Source organism: Oryza glaberrima, chromosome 8 (genome assembly GCF_000147395.1).
Source record: "Oryza glaberrima chromosome 8, OglaRS2, whole genome shotgun sequence".
Taxonomy (NCBI): domain Eukaryota; kingdom Viridiplantae; phylum Streptophyta; class Magnoliopsida; order Poales; family Poaceae; genus Oryza; species Oryza glaberrima.
Window position 1 is genome coordinate 335134 of NC_068333.1, and position 18513 is coordinate 353646.

Below are 18513 nucleotides of genomic sequence, written 5' to 3' on the forward strand. Positions count from 1 at the left end.
CATGGAACGATACACGGTAGCTGAAGAGCATGGCGTGCAAGCTAGGTTATGACTAGTGTACAGCTAGCCGCATAGTATCATGTATACTTCCTGTGTTGCTCAACTTGTTGTTTTAGGAAGAAGGGAGTTTATTAACACATTATTAAAGCATCATGTATCGCCATACATTTATTCACGTACGACGACGTTATATAGTTTCGCGTATGCCTATACTTCAATAATGAAATTTTTATATATATATAACTTAAATTGTGAAATTGATTTTGTGTTTTTCTTATTATAGTTTATTTTATAGTTAAGAACACATATAAAAGTTTTACATATAAATTAAATGGTCTTTGCTTACTTATAAGTATTAAGTCATACCGATAAGTATAAGTAGAAGTGAAATGATGGAGCATCGTCGATAGCATTTCCAGAGACAGTTTGGACAACATGCAGTTGCCCCATTTTTCAGGACTTTATGTCTAATAATTGAACTAGGTACACACCCCTCATGTCTGGTATATGACTGCTATAATATATATGTAGCCAGAATATTACTTTTTGTTGATATCATGGCCGGTTTCTGTGGAAACGAGTGCCAAGTTTATTTATGCTGGGCGGAAAAAAAAAGCCAACCTTATTACTTGGACTCATAGGCAATATACACGCTCGCATTGAGCGTAGTTAACCACTAGCTTATGTCAGTGCGAAAATTTTATGGTTCATTTAACTTATACTGGTACTTCATCCGTTTGTAATGTTTCATATATATTACAGATGTTTGAACTTTTTTTCTAAGTCAAAATTTTAAGTTTGATTAAATTTATTGAAAAAAAATAGTAATATGTACAACAGCAAATCAGTTTCATTATATTAAATATTGAACATTTTTGGTACTATGTTTTCTTTTATGTTAAAAATATTGCTATATTTTTTTAATAAATTTGATCAAACTTAAAATTGAATAAGAAAATCAAAATGTACTATATATAATACAGAAACAAAGTTAGTACTATATATACATGTATGAGTGCGTTACAACTATAGTCCACGACGAGTATAACTTTTGGCTAAATTAATACTCGTACAAGAAAGACTACAAGAGTGGCTCGGAGCTTAAAAAAAGGCTCAATGAAACAACTAGTACTTGTTTTATTTGGGTGTAGCTAGATTATATGGCTAAGCTAGCAAGGCTAAACAAAAGGACCTTGATTATTCCTACAGTATTTGTTTCCCTCTTCTCTTTCTTGGGCCTTTTGGCCTGGGCCTGGCCCATGAAGCCACTCCATCAACCACTCCGGCCGGCAGCCATAATCAAACACAAGCATAGGGAGGGCTTGCATCTACGGTATGTCTGAGATTGTGGTGACCGCTTCCAAGGGGGCGATGAACCCCCTACTGCCAAGTTAGCCACACTGATGGGAGATGAGTACAAGAAGCTCAAAGGCGTGAGAAAGGAGATAGTTTTTCTCAACAGTGAGCTGAGCACCATGAATGCGCTACTTGAGGAGCTAGCCGATAGGGATGAGATTGGAGGAACCATATCAGGGAGATGGTCTACGATATTGAGGACTTCAAGTTTTCTTCACAAGACTGCTCACCGTCTCAACACACTGAGGGCAACCAAATCCAAGAGATTAAGGCTCGAGTATTGGAGGCGAATAAACGGCGCATAAGGTACATGCCTAATGACAATTGTGTCCCTACTTCTGTTCTTCCCATTGATCCTCGACTGTCCGCACTCTACACGGAGACATCCAGCCTTGTGGGTATTCATGATCCAAAGGCGAACCTTATCAAATGGTTAATGGGTGATGAACAAGAAAGGAATGTGGTATCTGTTGTGGGACTTGGAGGTTTAGGTAAAACCACACTTGTCAAGGAAATGTACCGTGATATTGGAGGGAAGTTCGACTGTAAGGCATTTGTATCAGTTTCCCAAAGACCTGATATGACAGCTCTTCTCATCAGCATAACTTTACAAATTGGGCGGCAAAAGTCTTCTCACTCCTGCAGTATGAAGGACCTCATCGACAGCCTAAGAGAATCTCTGCAGCATAAGAGGTACTTGGCTCTTATATAGCTTATTAATATCTAATACGATTAGGATGGATATGTAGCAGCTGAAACTTTTTGTTCCAAAATTTGTTGTGTGGTCTAATTAATCTTCAGAGAGGTTTAGACAATTTTAATATTTTTTTCTTTTTGCGTGGATGTACTACTCCTTTCGTGTGTATTAAAAATCACTCTGAACCAGGGAAGTCAATTTGATACTACTACCTCCGTCCCATAATAATTACATTTCTACGATTCAAAGTTTATCCCATAAAAATTATATTTCTGATAAGATGAAACCCAACAAATGGAATTTGTACCTCAACCTTCCTTTTAATTAAGTTTACCCTTATAGTCGTCTTTTCGGGGGATATTGTAGTGGCTCTTTCTCTTACGAATGGTGATGGAGACATCACCACCATGGATATAACCATAGCTACCTTATGTATTCATCAAGTAAAGGTGCATGATTTATATGTTAGATTTACATGTTATATAATTGAACAAACATTATTGCACTACGAATTTTGTGTATTCTCGTTTACAGAAGTACTTACTTGGGTACGGAGAAAGAGACTAAGCACAAAGAATACTTGGATGATCAAAGAAGTTGTGAAGTAGATTGGGGACCAACCAATATCCTTCCCCTTGTCTACTCCCATGTCACCACATCACTTTTGATCCACAAAAGACGAGAGATGAAATTTTACACGTTTTGGATTCGGATTCGGGCCTCCTGTTAACATCAACTTCAAGCGGACCTAACTACTAATCTAGAAGGAATCTTGGAGCTTATGAGTATTTTTGGAAAACTTATGTAGTCTACTTTCAGATGGTTTTAGTCTCACGTCAACATTCCTATTGGGTTGTTGGGATTCTGCAAAACAAGTCACATAACTCATCTAGTCCAAGTCTAATTTGGACCTTGGCACTTGTAATTGTGTCGTGGGTTTACGCCCTAAGGCTAACCCTAGGACATCGTCAAGTGCTTCTCTTTGCTAATCCCAGCATAAGGTGTAATGCCCTATCCCTCTAATACCCCCTTCAAGAAATTTCTCTCGCGTCTCTCTAGTGATAAGAGTGCATTCTCTAACAACTTTGAAACTGAAGCTGCTATCCTTTTGCCAATCCTAAATAAAGAAAGAAAAGCCCTACCTGCCTTCATTGGTTGAATAAGAGGCATTTACTTATCAGTTGTAATCCCAAGGCACGATCAGAACATTGTAAGGCATGTTTTCCATACCTTTAAAGTCTATCACTCGGATGTATCGAGAAGAGCGAGAAATCATAGTGATAACTACTCCCTCCATCCCCTAATATAAGGGATTTTGACACTTTGCTTGCATTGTTTGGCCACTCATCTTATTCAAAAAATTTGTGCAAATATAAAAAACAAAAAGTTGTGCTTAAAGTACTTTGGGTAATAAAGTAAGTCACAAATAAAATAAATAACAATTCTAAATTTTTTTGAATAAGATGAATGGTCAAACAGTGCAAACAAAATATCAAAATCCCTTATATTAGGGGGCGGAGGGAGTAATAAAGTAGGGTTTTCACTCATGTGAGTTTGCTCACCTTCTGTTCAGCATCTCTACTGGGCACTCTGTACTAAACTGAGGAATCACTTAGAGCAAGGATAGTAGTATAGCTTACTTCCTACTATTAGTCCATCTTAAAGTCAACATATATAATAAATTAGCTATAAGAGCAAGTTCAATAGTATAGCCCAATACTAGCTCCAATTTATCTATAGCCAATATAATAGCCAATTTATACAATAGTTGCTTACTATACTATTAATATATGGTCCCACCTGTCATACACTCATTGTGTCTTGAAGTCCGTGCTGCAACTGGCTACAGATCTGTAGCTCGCTGCTCCTCTCTCTCATCTTTTATATATCTCATTAGAATATGGTTGTAGCTAGCTAATAGTCTGCTATTGTACCTTCTCTAAGGTTGGCTACAATTTTCTTCTCCTCTCTCTATCTCTCACTTAGAGCAAGTTTAATAGTATAGCCAACTACTAGCTCCAATTCATCTATAGCCAATCTAATAGCTCATTCATACAATAGTAACATACTACACTATTAATACCTGGCCCCACCTGTCATACACACACTGCGTCTTGGAGTCCGTGCTACAGCTGGCTACAAATTTGTAGCCCGCTGCTCTTCTCTCTCCTTATTTATCTCCTTAAAATATGTTTGTAGCTGGCTTATAGCATGCTATTGTACCTGCTCTTATACATTTAATGTATTTGTGTTGGAGATTGTGTTAAGCTAGCTCTTGCATGAGAGCCAACTCCCTTGATTTTTTGTTACCTCTCTCCTCCACAAAAGTTTATAGTAGGCTTATAGCTCACTATTATACTTGCTCTTATGCTCCTAGCTTTTTTCCCCCAACAACTCAAAGCCACTGTATGGGCTTGTCACCCGGCATTCCTAATTGTTTTGGACCTTACTCAACTCATCGATGAATTTAGTCTCGATCTACCATTGACCAAGGTTGATCCAAAAGAAGTTACACACCAATATAATAACCAAAACAAATTGTTTTCAGGCATATAGATATTGTCATGATTCACATTATTAGCACACACACTCTCAAAGCCAACATTTATTCGATTTTCCAAACCAAATTTTCAAATATATTGTTAATTTTTCATCGCAAAATATAAACCATCAAATGGTCTTACACGTACTAAGCCCCAAATAAGATTGGCGGAGATCAGTATATACTTAATAATGTGTAAGATGCTGAAGTTGCAGGGCACATGACATGGTACTATGGTAGGTGAGTATGGTCGGGAGGGACACATATACATCATGGCCGGATTGGTTTGAGCAAGTTTTTTGTAACAATATAGCCAACTGCATAGAGCCAGCTCATGCATATTGGTTGGGATGGACTTGGGGGCTGAGATAGTGAGATGCATATGCAGGAAACAGCCAGCTCATCAGAACGAATCCTAGAGACAGCAGATTGATCGATCTTACTCCAGGATTCCCGCGAACGGATCAAAGCACTGGACATATCGACGAATGTATCGCAAGAACTGCAAGAGCAAGTAAAACTACCTTCATTTTTTTGTAAATATATCATACCATTAACTTTATACATCATTGTGTCTGAATGCTTATAGTACTTGATCTAAACTACTCACTCCATTCTAAATTGATCGTCATACATGTTTATGCACCCAGACCAATGCTAATTTAAATCGCATCAATCAAGACACCATACACATATTATCTCACAATAAATGCATCGATTAAAATATCATACCAACTACACCCTCCTTGCTACATCAATTGTATTCCGATGAAATCTGTGTTCATGCAGTTATATGATGATCAATTTAACAAAATTATTATATGATGATCAATTTGGGAATGAGAGAGTCGGCGTGGATCTCAAAGCTAGTAAGATCATTACTGTAATCTCTCTATTTTAACTAGTGGTTGCGCAAATCTCAAGGGAAGAAAAATGTTTGCCCCCAACAAATGGCTGCACTAATTGGGGCTAATTGTATATAGTATATATATATAGGAAAACTCGATCGGTTGCTCAGTTGCAGGCTTGTTGTAGCTGGAGTAGCTAGCTACCTCTCACACGTTCGTAAGGTCACACTAGCCACTAGCTAGGTACTGACTGATCAAACCAGGAGAGGAAATTAACCCGATCGATCAGCCAGCAGAGAGACCAAAGAAATTAAGATGGTGGTGAGTGCATCCATGGGGGTGATGAACCCGCTGATGGCAAAGCTCACCACGCTCATGGGCGACGAGTACAAGAAGCTCAAGGGGCTCAGGAAGCAGGTCTCCTTCCTCAAGGATGAGCTCACCACCATGAGCGCTTTCCTCGAGAAGCTCGCGCTCATGGATGATGATGATGATGGTGAGCTCGATCCTCTGGCCAAGGACTGGAGGAACCACGTCAGGGAGATGGCCTATGACATGGAAGACTGCATTGATGATTACTTCACAAGTCATCTTGATCATCGTTACTCTTCCTCAGATGCAGGGTTAATCCGCAAGATAGCTCGCCGTCTCAGGGCATTGCGGGTGCGTCATCGCATAGCCAGCCAGATCAATGAGCTCAAGGCTCGTGTGGTCGAGGCAAATGAGCGTCGCGTGAGATACAGGCTTGATGACTGTAACAACAAACATGGTGTTTCTGCCAATCCTGCTATAGATCCACGGATAACATCGCTCTACCAAAATGCCGGGAGTCTTGTGGGTATTGATGGCCCAAGCCAAGAACTAATCCAGCTGTTGTCGTTAGATCGTGATACCGATCAACGACAACTCAAAGTGGTGTCCGTCGTGGGATTTGGAGGTCTCGGTAAAACAACTCTTGCAAAACATGTGTACGACAAGATCGGGCATCAATTCGATTGCACGGCATTCGTCTCAGTATCCCACAAACCTGACATAACAAGGATCCTCAGTAGCATCCAATCCAAGCTTGACATAGGGGGCACGTCTCAAGCTTGCGACGACGTGCAACAACTCATCGACGACATACGAGCCTATCTGGAGCATGAAAGGTAATTAATATTTATCTACGTAATTTTACTTCATTTGCATGTACTAATCAAGTCATGTTCAATCTATATCTATATCTGCCATATATGTCTATGTTAATTAACCAAAAATATATGACCGCTCGTTAGGTACATCAATGGTATTGCTATGATTGTGTAAATCATATTGAGGATTTGTCTTCAATAAAACATGCATCTTGTTAATACCGCGTGAACTCTATGGTTTTTAGGTTTTAGTTTTTAGTTAACAGGTTATTCAATTACAAAAGGGAAAAAACACTGCCAAACACAACCAACTTATTATTATTTTGGAATTTCCAAATGTTAAATAATGTCTATCATTGAGACTCTAACCGAGTACATGCAACTCAGTATGCATTACTTAATTATGGAATATTGAAATTATTAGATCATGGAAAAAGGAACTACTTCGTATACTGAGACTCAAAACAATGTACTCCCTTCGTCCCATAATATAGCAACCTAGTACCGGATGGGACATTTTATAGTACAACGAATCTGGATAGGAGGGTGTCTAGATTCATTAAACTATAAAATGTCATGTCTGATACTAGGTTGCTATATTATGGGACGGAGGGAGTAGTACAACTCAGTATTTATTAATTTTGAATTTTAGAGTTGTTATATTCAGAAGTATACTAAAATTAAGACTCAACACACAAATGTGACTACATACTTATTATTACAAATTTCAACAATGTTAAACTAAAAAAGGAAAGCCGAACATATATTATAATGGATTATGCAGAGTCCTTAACACATGATCAAATAGACGAGAGCCCCGCAGTAAATCCTCAACCTCAATAAAATCCTATTGAAAGTTTTAGTAATTATGATTCTTCCAAGTACAAAAAAAATTATTTTATAAGTAAAAGTTTCAGGTTGAACATTTGCCTATATTAAACCAAAATAAATTGAAACTATTGTAAAATAAAGGTTCCTCCAGGAACAAAAAAAATATACTCTATATATATAATAAAAATATATTTATGGGCTAATTATTCCTCGTACAGCTCTCATAGATAATTTGGGTTATACATACCGTATACAAACTTTTTTTAAAATTGGACCGAGTTTGTAGAAAATATTAGCAACAACTTCAAAACAAATTAGTTTTATTAAATATAATATGATAATATCTTTGTTTTGTGTTGAAAATGCTACTCACTCCGTCCCAAAATATAACAACTTTTAGCCTTTAGAATTCATCCCAAAATATAACAACTTTTCCACCAACATTCTCTTCTCAACCCATCATAACCCTCCACCATTCAATTTCCCACCTACCTCCACTTCTCAACCAATCACAATCTTTCACCATTTAATTCTACCTACTTTCTTAATAACCGTGTCCAACTCTAAAACTCATTATATTCTGGGACGGAGTTAGTACTATATTTTCCTATCAAGTTGGTGAAACCTAAAGTAGCTTGACAAGGAAAAAAGTCAAAACATCTTATAATATCAACCAGATCGAGGGAGTATATTGGATCGCCTATGGCATATTCTGAATTTGATATCGACGGAGATTTCAGTGATGCTTTTCTAGCATTATCCACACATTATCGGCTTGGATAGATTTACTTTATTTTGTAAAGGATATATTGCTCTAATGTTTCATTTATAACACATCTTAAAGTGGTGCATGTAAATATAACATTTGAAACAAAAAATTGGCAGGTATATTATTATAGTCGATGACCTGTGGAAACAAGAAGCATGGAATATTATTAGTTGTGCCTTTCCAAACAATGGCAAAGGTAGCAGAGTGATAGTAACCACACGAGTGAAAGATGTGGCCAGGTTGGCATGTGGCAAGGATGGACAAATTTACAAAATACAGCCTCTGAACAATAAGGACTCAAGAAAGTTATTCTTCGATAGAGTATTTAGGCCTGAAGATAGTTGTGTCCTGCAGTATGAAGAAATTTCAACTGAAATCTTAAAGAAGTGTAGTGGCTTGCCACTTGCAATTGTTACTGTAGGGAGCCTCTTAGCCTGTCGACCAAGAACAATGGACGAATGGAAGAGCATACGAGATTCTTTGGGTGCCCCGTTTGACAAAAACAAGAGCTTGGAATGCATGAGGAATATTTTAAACCTGAGTTACAAGAATCTTCCTCTTCATCTCAAAACATGCCTCCTATATATTGGTAAATATCCAGAGGACTATGAGATCGGGAGGGATGAACTAGTTACGGAGTGGATAGCTGAAGGTATTATGGGTAACCCTCATGGGGAAAACTTGGAGGCTACTGGTAATGGCTACTTCAGTGAGCTTATCAACAGGGGCTTGATTCAACCAGAGAGCACCGGCTATGGTGGGGAGGTGTTGAGTTGCAAGGTGCATGATATGATGCTTGATCTAATCCTCATCAAGTGTGCAGAAGATAATTTTGTCAGCGTTGCACACAGTTGTAAAGACTACATGCGCATGGCTATGCACCATGAGCGGAGTTGCAATAAGGTCCGTCGGCTATCCCTGCAGTGCAAGGCTGCAAGATCAGATTGCGCAATTGAGGGCAGCGTCATTTCTGCAAGCATGGCTCGTGCTCGATCAGTTTCAGTGTTTGGTGAGTGTTCACGTGGGCTCCCATTTCTGATGCTATCCAAGTATATACGGGTGGTGCACATCGAATTGGAAGGCCATGGTGGTCAAGTCGACCTCACTGCCATTAGCCATGTGCTTCAATTGAGGTATTTGAGAGTGGAGACGCCTGGTTGTGAGATAGATCTCCCCAGCAAAATATGTGGGCTCGTGCATTTGGAGACATTGTCAATATTTTCCCATAAAGCTGTAAGTCGGCTCCCGTCAGATATCAGCAGTCTTCCCCGCTTGTCAATCTTGTCCCTGGTGGTTCCATGGGCTACAAGGCTACCCAACAAGTTAAACAAGCTAAAAGGGTCACTACGCAGTCTCACCATACTATTCAATCCCCCGGATGTGGTAGGCATGGAGGCCATTGGCGAGCTGAAAAATCTAAGGGACCTAAACATCTCTGTTAACAGGTGGCGGGACGATGAGATCCTTAGCCTTTATGCTCTGGGGTCTTCCATTGGAAAACTGGATGAGCTCAGGAGTTTGCAAATTCATGTCCCGCCTGCTACCTTAGGTGATGTTGACCTGCTGGGCTCATTACCCATTTTTCCTCAAAGTATCGAGAGACTAATACTACATGGTTGGTGCTTCTCCAGAGTACCTCGATGGATCAACGGTACTCTCCGTAACCTCCAACATGTGTTGCTGGAGGTATCGGAGACATCGAGTAGCGAGGTTGACCTTCTTGGTGAACTACCCTCCCTCGCCGACCTCGAGCTGAGAGTAGGACTCAAGACAAGAGATGTCATCGCGTTCGGTGGCACTAGAGCATCATTATTCCCTGCTCTCCTGAAACTCAAGCTGCGTGTGGGTGAACACGTTGCCTCAAGGCTGCAGTTCCAGGCAGGGGTGATGCCCAAGCTCCAAAGCCTCCATTTGTGGTTCCGGAATTGTGAGTCGGGCATTCACGTAACACCGGAGGGTATGCAGCACCTCCTGAGCCTCCAAAGCATCTGCGTGGAGATATACCTCCAGGATGAGGAGCTGAAAGCAACTTATCCATGGGACACCATGGAGCGTGCGTTCAGGGAAATCATTGGAGCAAACCCCAACCGGCCTTCCTTCAAATTTGTCAAGCAAGTCTGATTTCTACAGCTGACTATAAATACTTGTCCCTCTTTTCGTTTCATTGGTTTCATATGTATGGTTTCCTTCATTGGATTGATAATACTCATCTTCATCTTTTCTTCTATACTATTATTTTTTTCCTGACCAAATTTTATTAAGAGGAAAAGGAGGTTTACTAATGTTTACAAGATAGACATTAAGCTGTCAAGGCGGGGTGACAACAAAACCGATATCAGCCCAAAAAGACAAAGACAGGGCAAGGGTTTCCATTAATCACACTCTCGAAAAATCCTTGCTTCCTTCCAAATGATGATTTCCTCTCTTATATCATTATACACCCATGCCGCTGAGTGCGAACGTTGTTCGAAGATCCTTGCATTACGCTCTTTCTAGATGAACCAGCAAACCATCATAAAAAGGGAGTCTATATATACTATAATAATGCACCAACTTTTCTTTTCTACATTCATCGACCTAACATTAATGACCTGTGTTTCCACAGTCATGATATCTCCTACATCCGCCTCTTGTGCACACAAATCAGCAGCCATCCTCAAATAAAGCATCTTTCCTCAGACGCCTTCCTGGGATCTAAAGCAGAATGATCTGCCTGCAGTAATCAGCATACTCATTCAATTCAGAAATAACAATGGTGAGATAAGTATTGTACCAATCATGTAATTTAAGGTGGCTAAAACTGGATTAAATTAATCAACAGCAGATTTGTAAGACCAACAAGTGAGATTCATGACATGAATCATTAAAACATACAAGGAGTTTGGGGGTAAATCTTAACCCTTCTAGTTGCACTATTACTGCTACTACAACATTCAGTGCAGAATCTTCGATTGGCATAACCTCTACTGGCTAAAGGTACAAGTACAGTTGATGATTATTTTACCAATTAAGTCCCAACCATGATTAACCATCCCAAATTAGTGACTTAAAATTATAAGCACACTAGTGGCAGCTGATGATTATTCTCCTAATTAAATCTGGTGCCCCTTGGTGAACCATTTATTTTGACATTTACTCTTGATAATTTGCACAGACAAGTCTTTGCAGTTACATAAAATTATTTGCATCCAACAAATAATCAAATGCCGAATTTTCCATGGAGGGTCACATCACATGCTGCATGGAGCATGTTCATTTAGAAGCAATGGTAACATACATGTGTATATCATTCACATAATTTTTGAGCTTCTAAACACAGGAGTAAATTGATGAGAGAAAATCCCAAATATCGCAATAAAACAAATGCATTATGGATCTTCCAGCACCAGTTAAAGACAACTATTACCCCAATGAATGCAATTCATGACATGAAGCATTTCAACTCAATCAGACAAGAGTATGCATGGCAAAGGCAGCGTAACTTAGTTATTGCACAACTACTGTTAGTACATTGATTGCACAACACTGGAGTGTACTGAATATCCATGACATCATATCGCCCATCCAGAGCAGATGATATGTTGATGATGATTGTCATCCACACCCCAAAGCTGATCCAGATTTTCCATGGAATACTAACATCAATCCAATTGCATAATCATGTTTGTATTGCAAAGGAACTGTTGAATCAAGACAGCTTACCTTAAACTACTTTGCAGTTTGCACTAGTATATTTTGTTGCTTTTGGGGGAATTCAATCAAAACAAAAAATTGAATACACAACCACAGGCTACAGGTACAAGTACAGCTGATGGTTCGTCCCAATTAAGTCCCAACGAAGATTACCTATCCAATTGATTATCATCGTGACTCGAGAATACAGTACGACCTCTGTACAATAACAATCGCAGTGTAAATTGCTCGGTAATATCAATCACAGTTGACATCCTTCACCTCAAAATTTATAGTGTCCCTCATAATGTAACTCCAATTGCGGAAACAGTTGATTGTGGTTTATCGAGTTTCGGTTGTGGTTTAACGGAGGGCCCACCTTTTGATTATAGAGAATCAGTTTTAGACTTTTCTTGGATCGGAGGTACATCAGTATATATATTTTCACTTTCTACATTCAGTTTAGGAAACCCATAGAGGATGAATATATATATTGTTGCCAATTTTTTTTTAGAAAAGGGGAGAAACCGCAGGCCTCATCGTTTGGCTTTTTTCCTAATAAATCAAAACGGCTTATAAGGGAATAAAAATGAATTTGTAGGTAAAATTTTTATGTATATGTTCTTGGTGATTTAAAAGCCAATGCTAAAAAAAAGGGTGAATACCCAACATGATCCTTGACCTTTCGCTTAAGGATCAATTTAGTCCCTGACATTTCGTATTGTCCAAACAAGTATCTTAAGTTCATTGTGTGATTCAATATAGTCCTTAGTCCCTCTAAACATGCCATGTGTATATGCCATATCATCTATGCATGCAAATTCAATATTTAAATGCCTTTACACCCTTACATTTTCATAGGAAATAAAGAAAAACTATTGAGAAAACACACAAAAAAAAAGTTTTTGGCCATTGGCAAAAATATGTAGCATTGATAGCTAAAAAATTGACATTTTTCTTTGTTTTATGATTGCTTCTTCTTGTTTTTCTTTTCTTTATTTGATAGAAAATTAAAGGTTAAAATGGACATTTAAATGTTATTTTACATGCACGAATGATGTGGCATGTCCACGTGGCGTTTTAAGTGGGTCTAAGAACTATATTAAGCCGTATGATAATCTTTAGGGTCTTGTTTGGACATTATAAAACATCAAGGACTAATTCAACCACTGAGCAAAAGTTGAAGGACTGAATTGGCTATTCACCCAAAAAAAACTACGTTAAAAATATCTCAAAATCAATCTTAAAATTAAGTTTGAAAATTTAAAATTGGGCTTTTTCTTTGATTTATTAGGCCATCCGATGGGAGCCCGCGAGTTGCCGAGATCACAAATCCCCAATCACGCCGCAATATCCAGATCCTGTCGACATTGGCGGTGCTAGGTCAGGTGTTGCTGATGGCGTCTATGCTCCTCCTACGTCCTGCGGCTTCAGGCGGTGCAAATCGGATCCGATTCCCCTCGATCATCTCCTCCTTCAGGAAGGGCCTATCCTCCCACATCGACGCCCATGGTAATCGATCTGCTTCCTCTTTAATTAATTCCTTTACGATTATATTATTGGATTGATCGTAAGGAAAACACTAGCTCCTGTATCAGACTATCATGTAGGAATAGAATGATGAAGCGATATAAATTTTTCATGGGAACATACAATACCAACTTCTTCTTCTTTTTTTTCTTCTAATCCCGTAACAAAATACGAGCACTTTGCTAGTTACTTTGTAGTATGATCTGATCTGCAAAACACCTCTGCCTGTATGCCCTGTAGGTAAGGTGATGTTTGTGGCAGAAGAGAAGGACCTTTGCTTCAGATGATTCCCTGTGGGCCTTGTATGAGCAGTGGTGCAAGGCTTCTCTTCAACCAGAAGCGTGACCGTGCTGGCTGAGATGGTTGAGCGCTTCGAAATCTTCAAGAGATCGACGTGTGCTCCTTGTGGACAGATCGAGCTAACAAGGAAGCTATCAGAGATGGTCTGTCCCGCAGACGACTTGGAATAAACAAGTTCACCGATGGGAAGATTTCAGAGCCCCAGGCCAATAAAATGCATCAGGGCATACCCGTACCTTACTCATGGGCCGGTGTTCGGTGATTCAAAGAGTCCTGTTTTGAATCTATCTCAAACTCCCCAGAATCAAATCATCTTTAATTTTGTGCACATGGTGTTATGCTTAATGTTTAAGGTAGTGCTTCGGAACCAAAGTTGTGCTCTTGAATTTGTATTATTAGCATTTTAGCAAGCTATATATAGCAGGCCGTGCATACTTAACTTGTACCAAGCGATATATGCCCTCTTCCGCAAATAAATGCTTTGCTCCTGCACGTCATGCATACTACTTATGTCCCAAAATATAGCAAGTTCTGGCTATGACATGTAATTTAAGGAACTAATAACATGGGATAAAATTAATAAGCACCAGATTATATGGCCAGGCCAACCAGTAAGACTCATGACAGGAATCATTCAATTCACTCCAAAACGCACAAGAATTTGGGGGGTAAATAGCTCTTTTGATTGCACTACTACTACTACTACACGATCAAATAATTCCGTATTGCCCCTCAACTCCCAGATGGAGTAGCCTCTTACCATTTAGTAATGTGCAGTTAGAAGGGTAAGTGCTCCATGGCAAACCAATTATTTTGACACGTGCTTACTCCTGATAATTGTCGAACTCAACTTTATTGAGCTAATAAAGCTTAGCGTCTTTCCAGTTACATAGAACTACTTGCATCCGGCAAATAATCTAATGCCAAATCTTCCATGGAAGGCCACCTAATGCATGGAGCATGCTCATTTTAGAAGCAGAGAAGTGCCATATGTATGTATCGTACGTAGTGTACCATTGGCAGGACTTCAGAGCTTCTGAAAACTGGAGTAAATTGATGAGAAAAAAACACTGTCACAATAAGAAATGCATTAAGGATGTTCCCAGCACCAGTTAAAGACGGCTATTTTCCAGTTAGTGCAATTCATGAGATGAAGCATTCAACTCAATCATACAAGAGTATGGGCAAAGGCAGCTTAAACTTTGTTATTGCACAATTAATATTAGTACATTGATTGCAGAAATCTTCAAATGATAGTATACTAATACAGGAGTGCACTGAATTATCCACAGAATAGAAGATAATGATCACATATCATTCACACCCCACAGCTCCAAAGCTTAGCATAAATGCATGATCATGTTTGCACCGCTAAGAAACCGTTGAATCAGCATAGCTAGCCTTTGTTGTTCTAATTTGCACTAGTATACTTTGTGGTTGCTTTTGGGGATTGAATTCGATCAAATAGCAAATGTAATACACAACCTCTAATGGCGTGACGGTTATTCTCCCAATTGAGACCCAACCGGATTTTTAACCATCCCAAACTGTCTTTTCTGTGGTACGAGTATCTGTGTTGAGAGTAAGATATGATGATTATAGAGAGAGAATCCAAGTGCAACTCATGGCGAGGATTAGAGTTAGAAGGATAAGTGCTCCATGGCGAACCAATTATTTTGACATTTACTCCTGATAACTTTCAAACGCGAGTTTATTGAGCTAAATAGCTAATAAACCTAGCGCCTTCCAGTTGCATAAAACTATTTGCGTCTGGCAAATAATCTAATGCCGAATTATCCATGGAAGGCCACTTAATGCATGGAGCATGTTCATTTAGAAGCAATGGTGCCATATGTGTGTATTATAGTGTGCCATCCGCATGACTTTAGAGCTTCTGAATACTGAAGCAAATTGGTGAGAGAAAAAAAAACAATATCACACTGAAAAATGCATCGAGGATCTTCCCAGCATCAGTTAATGACGATTGTTTCCCAGTTAGTGCAATTCACGAGATGAAGCATTCGACTCAATCATATGGGTAAAAGCAACTTAAACTTTGTTACTGCACAACTAGTATCAGAACATTGATTGCATAACCTTCAAATGATAGTAGTGTACTAGTAATACAGGAGCGCACTGAATTATCCAAAGCTTAGCATGAATGCATGATCATGTTTTCACAGCTAAGAAACCGTTGAATCAACGTAGCTAGCCTTTGTTGTTCTAATTTGCACTAGTATACTTTGTTGTTGCTTTTTGGGATTGAATTCGATCAAAACAGAAAATGCAATACACAACCTCTAATGTCTACTGGTACAAATACAGCTGACAGGTTATTCTCCCAATTGAGATCCAGCCTGATTTTGAGCCATCCCAAACTGTGTTTTTGTGGTATGAGTATCTGTGTTGATGAGAATAAAAATATGATGATTACAGAGATATAATCCAAGCGCAACTCACAGCGATCGGATCGGATGGAGCGGAGAGTTGATGATCAGAGGTTGAATTGCTCCATCTGGACGTCGCTGGCCTTGAGCGGGACGTACTCGCCGAGGTAGACCTCGAGGTGGTCGGAGAGGTTGCTCTTGTCGATGCTCTCGTGGTGGTAGCTCTTGCACACCAGGTACACCACCGTCTGCACCACGAGCGCCAGCATCACAACGGCGCAGAGCGCGGCGAGCATGGCGAGGCCCAGGAGGAGCCTTGAGCCGGCGCCGAGGCCGTGGGTGGCCCCGCGCACCACCCACGCCCGGAAGGCGACCTCGACGACGATGAAGACGACGTTGAGGACGAAGAAGATGGCGGAGGCGGTCCAGAGCTTGCCCTGTATGAGCGCCTTGCTCTTGCGCATGGCCTCGAATCCCTTGTAGTCCTCGAGGACGGAGACGACGCTGGCGAGGTGCCAGACGACGCTGAGGTAGACGAGGCCCGCGATGTAGGCGAGGGCGAGGAGGAAGGCGAGCAGCGCGGCGAGGCCCGATCCGGAGTCGGCGGCGACGAGGAGGGCGACGAAGACGGCGACGAAGAGGAGGTGGTAGGCGAAGAGGAGGAGGAAGGCGGCGAGGAAGGTGGCGGCGAGGCGGCGCCAGACGCGGGGGACGACGGAGAGGACCCTGGGGAAGGAGAGGGCGTCGTGCTTGGCGGAGTAGACGGAGGCGACGGAGAAGACGGCGGCGGCGGTGGAGAGGAGGGAGAAGAGGAGGAGGGCGAGGAGGTAGGCGGCCTTGAAGAGGAGGAGGGCGAGCCAGTCGTCGGCGAGGCGGTGGAGGAGGCGGCGCTGGGCGGGGGTGCCCGGGGCGGCGGAGTCGAGGGCGGAGTCGTCGGAGTCGATGTGGGAGAAGAGGGCGTGGGAGATGGCGATGTGGAGGAGGAAGAGGAGGGAGAGCGGGAGGACGAAGGCGGCGGCGATGCGGGCGAAGAGCGGCCGGTGGGCGCGCAGGATGGACGCCGCCTCCCTGTAGATCCCCACCATGCCCAGGAATTGCAGCTCCTCCGGCTCGCACTCCATTTCTTCGATTGAGGATTGGATTTGATTTGGATTCCTCGTCCGCTACGCTGTCTGTAGCTACCCTTATTAATTTGGTAGGTAGCTAACGAAACGAGATGAGCTTGGTGGTAGGCGAGAGATCGGATTGGGGAATTTTGGATTTGGGGCGTGGAGGAGTAGTCGTACGTAAGCAATTGGTGGGGGAAGCGAGGCGAGCTGGAGGTAGACGAAGAAGAAGATGATGAAATTGGAATTGGAATTTGGGGGAGAGACCAAGAGAATGGTCGTCTCCGTGTGGTGTCGAATTGAGACGATGGTTGATTTGGTCAAGTCAGGGAGGGTGCCTCGTCGGTCGCTGCCTCTCTCTCTCTCTCTCCTCTGCTTGAGGCTTCAGACAACAAGACACAGACCAACGAACGAACCAACAGGTCCTGTTTCTTTTAAAAAAAATAAATTAAAAATTATACTAACTACTCCAGTAAAATAATAGGGACATTTGTAAATCTGTCACTGATTTTTTTTAATTTTACAAAGATGCCACTCGAATAATAATTTTAATGGTATGTTTGCTCTTTTTTTAAGTTACAGTCATGGTCTTTACGGTACCGATTCAAATAAGTGGTAAATCTATAATTGTTCCTTCAACGTTTGGTACTCGTCCTATTACTATTACTATTGTAATTAAGTTGTTCATTATTGGACTATAGTGCTGTAAGAAAACTTATGGCTCGCTAGCTCACTCGATTTGTAGCTTGTTACGGCTTATTTGAAACTTTACATTGGAGCAGTATATTAGCAGCACGTAAACGGAGTAATTAATTAAGCATAACTATTGTAAATTTTTTAAATAAAAATAGATTTATTATATTGAAAAAACTTTTATATAGAATTTTATTTTTACAAAAGCATTGTTTAGCCATTCGAGAAACATTCCAACAGAAAATGAAAATGTAGTTTTGGAATTAAAGTATAGAATATATTCTTGGTATCACTAAAATCCTATTAAAAGTCCAATGCATGATAATATTTGTGAACACCACTATTTAAACTATAGTGAATGAAGTCATGCACCCACGACTCTATCACCACTATGCTGCCAAACTAGTGCTGTTTCCTCGTTACCTATGAAGCATGTGAGTTAATTAAAAAATGGGTGTACCTTAGTCATGTGCCGCTTATACTTGTATCAACGTCAACTCGTGACCCACGTTCTCAATCGCTCTCCAGAAAAATATACTCTATATATGTGCAATGTGCTGGTTGCATGTGTGACTTCACCTCCATGTTGATGCTGCTCGGTATCGTATCGAATAGACCAGACCGGAACAGAAAAGAATAAGTTCACTATGAC

The 18513-nt window shown here is 40.5% G+C and overlaps 3 protein-coding genes across 3 annotated transcripts; 2 read left to right on the forward strand and 1 right to left on the reverse strand.

Moving 5' to 3' along the window:
- Nucleotides 1–1537: 1537 nt before the first annotated feature.
- LOC127781983 (disease resistance protein RGA5-like) lies at nt 1538–2068 on the forward strand. Its single transcript, XM_052309060.1, has one exon. It carries the CDS (start codon nt 1538–1540, stop codon nt 2066–2068), a length of 531 nt encoding a protein of 176 aa, XP_052165020.1.
- Nucleotides 2069–5758: 3690 nt separating this feature from the next.
- On the forward strand, nt 5759–10294 carry LOC127781984 (disease resistance protein RGA5-like). Its single transcript, XM_052309061.1, has 2 exons — nt 5759–6591; nt 8290–10294. The coding sequence occupies exons 1-2, from the start codon at nt 5759–5761 to the stop codon at nt 10292–10294; spliced, it is 2838 nt and encodes a 945-aa protein (XP_052165021.1).
- Nucleotides 10295–14511: 4217 nt separating this feature from the next.
- LOC127783003 (uncharacterized) lies at nt 14512–17532 on the reverse strand. Its single transcript, XM_052310299.1, has 2 exons — nt 16136–17532; nt 14512–14718 (listed from the first exon to the last, which is right to left on the reverse strand). Exon 1 carries the CDS (start codon nt 17181–17183, stop codon nt 16170–16172), a length of 1014 nt encoding a protein of 337 aa, XP_052166259.1. The 5' UTR covers nt 17184–17532; the 3' UTR covers nt 14512–14718; nt 16136–16169.
- Nucleotides 17533–18513: the final 981 nt, after the last annotated feature.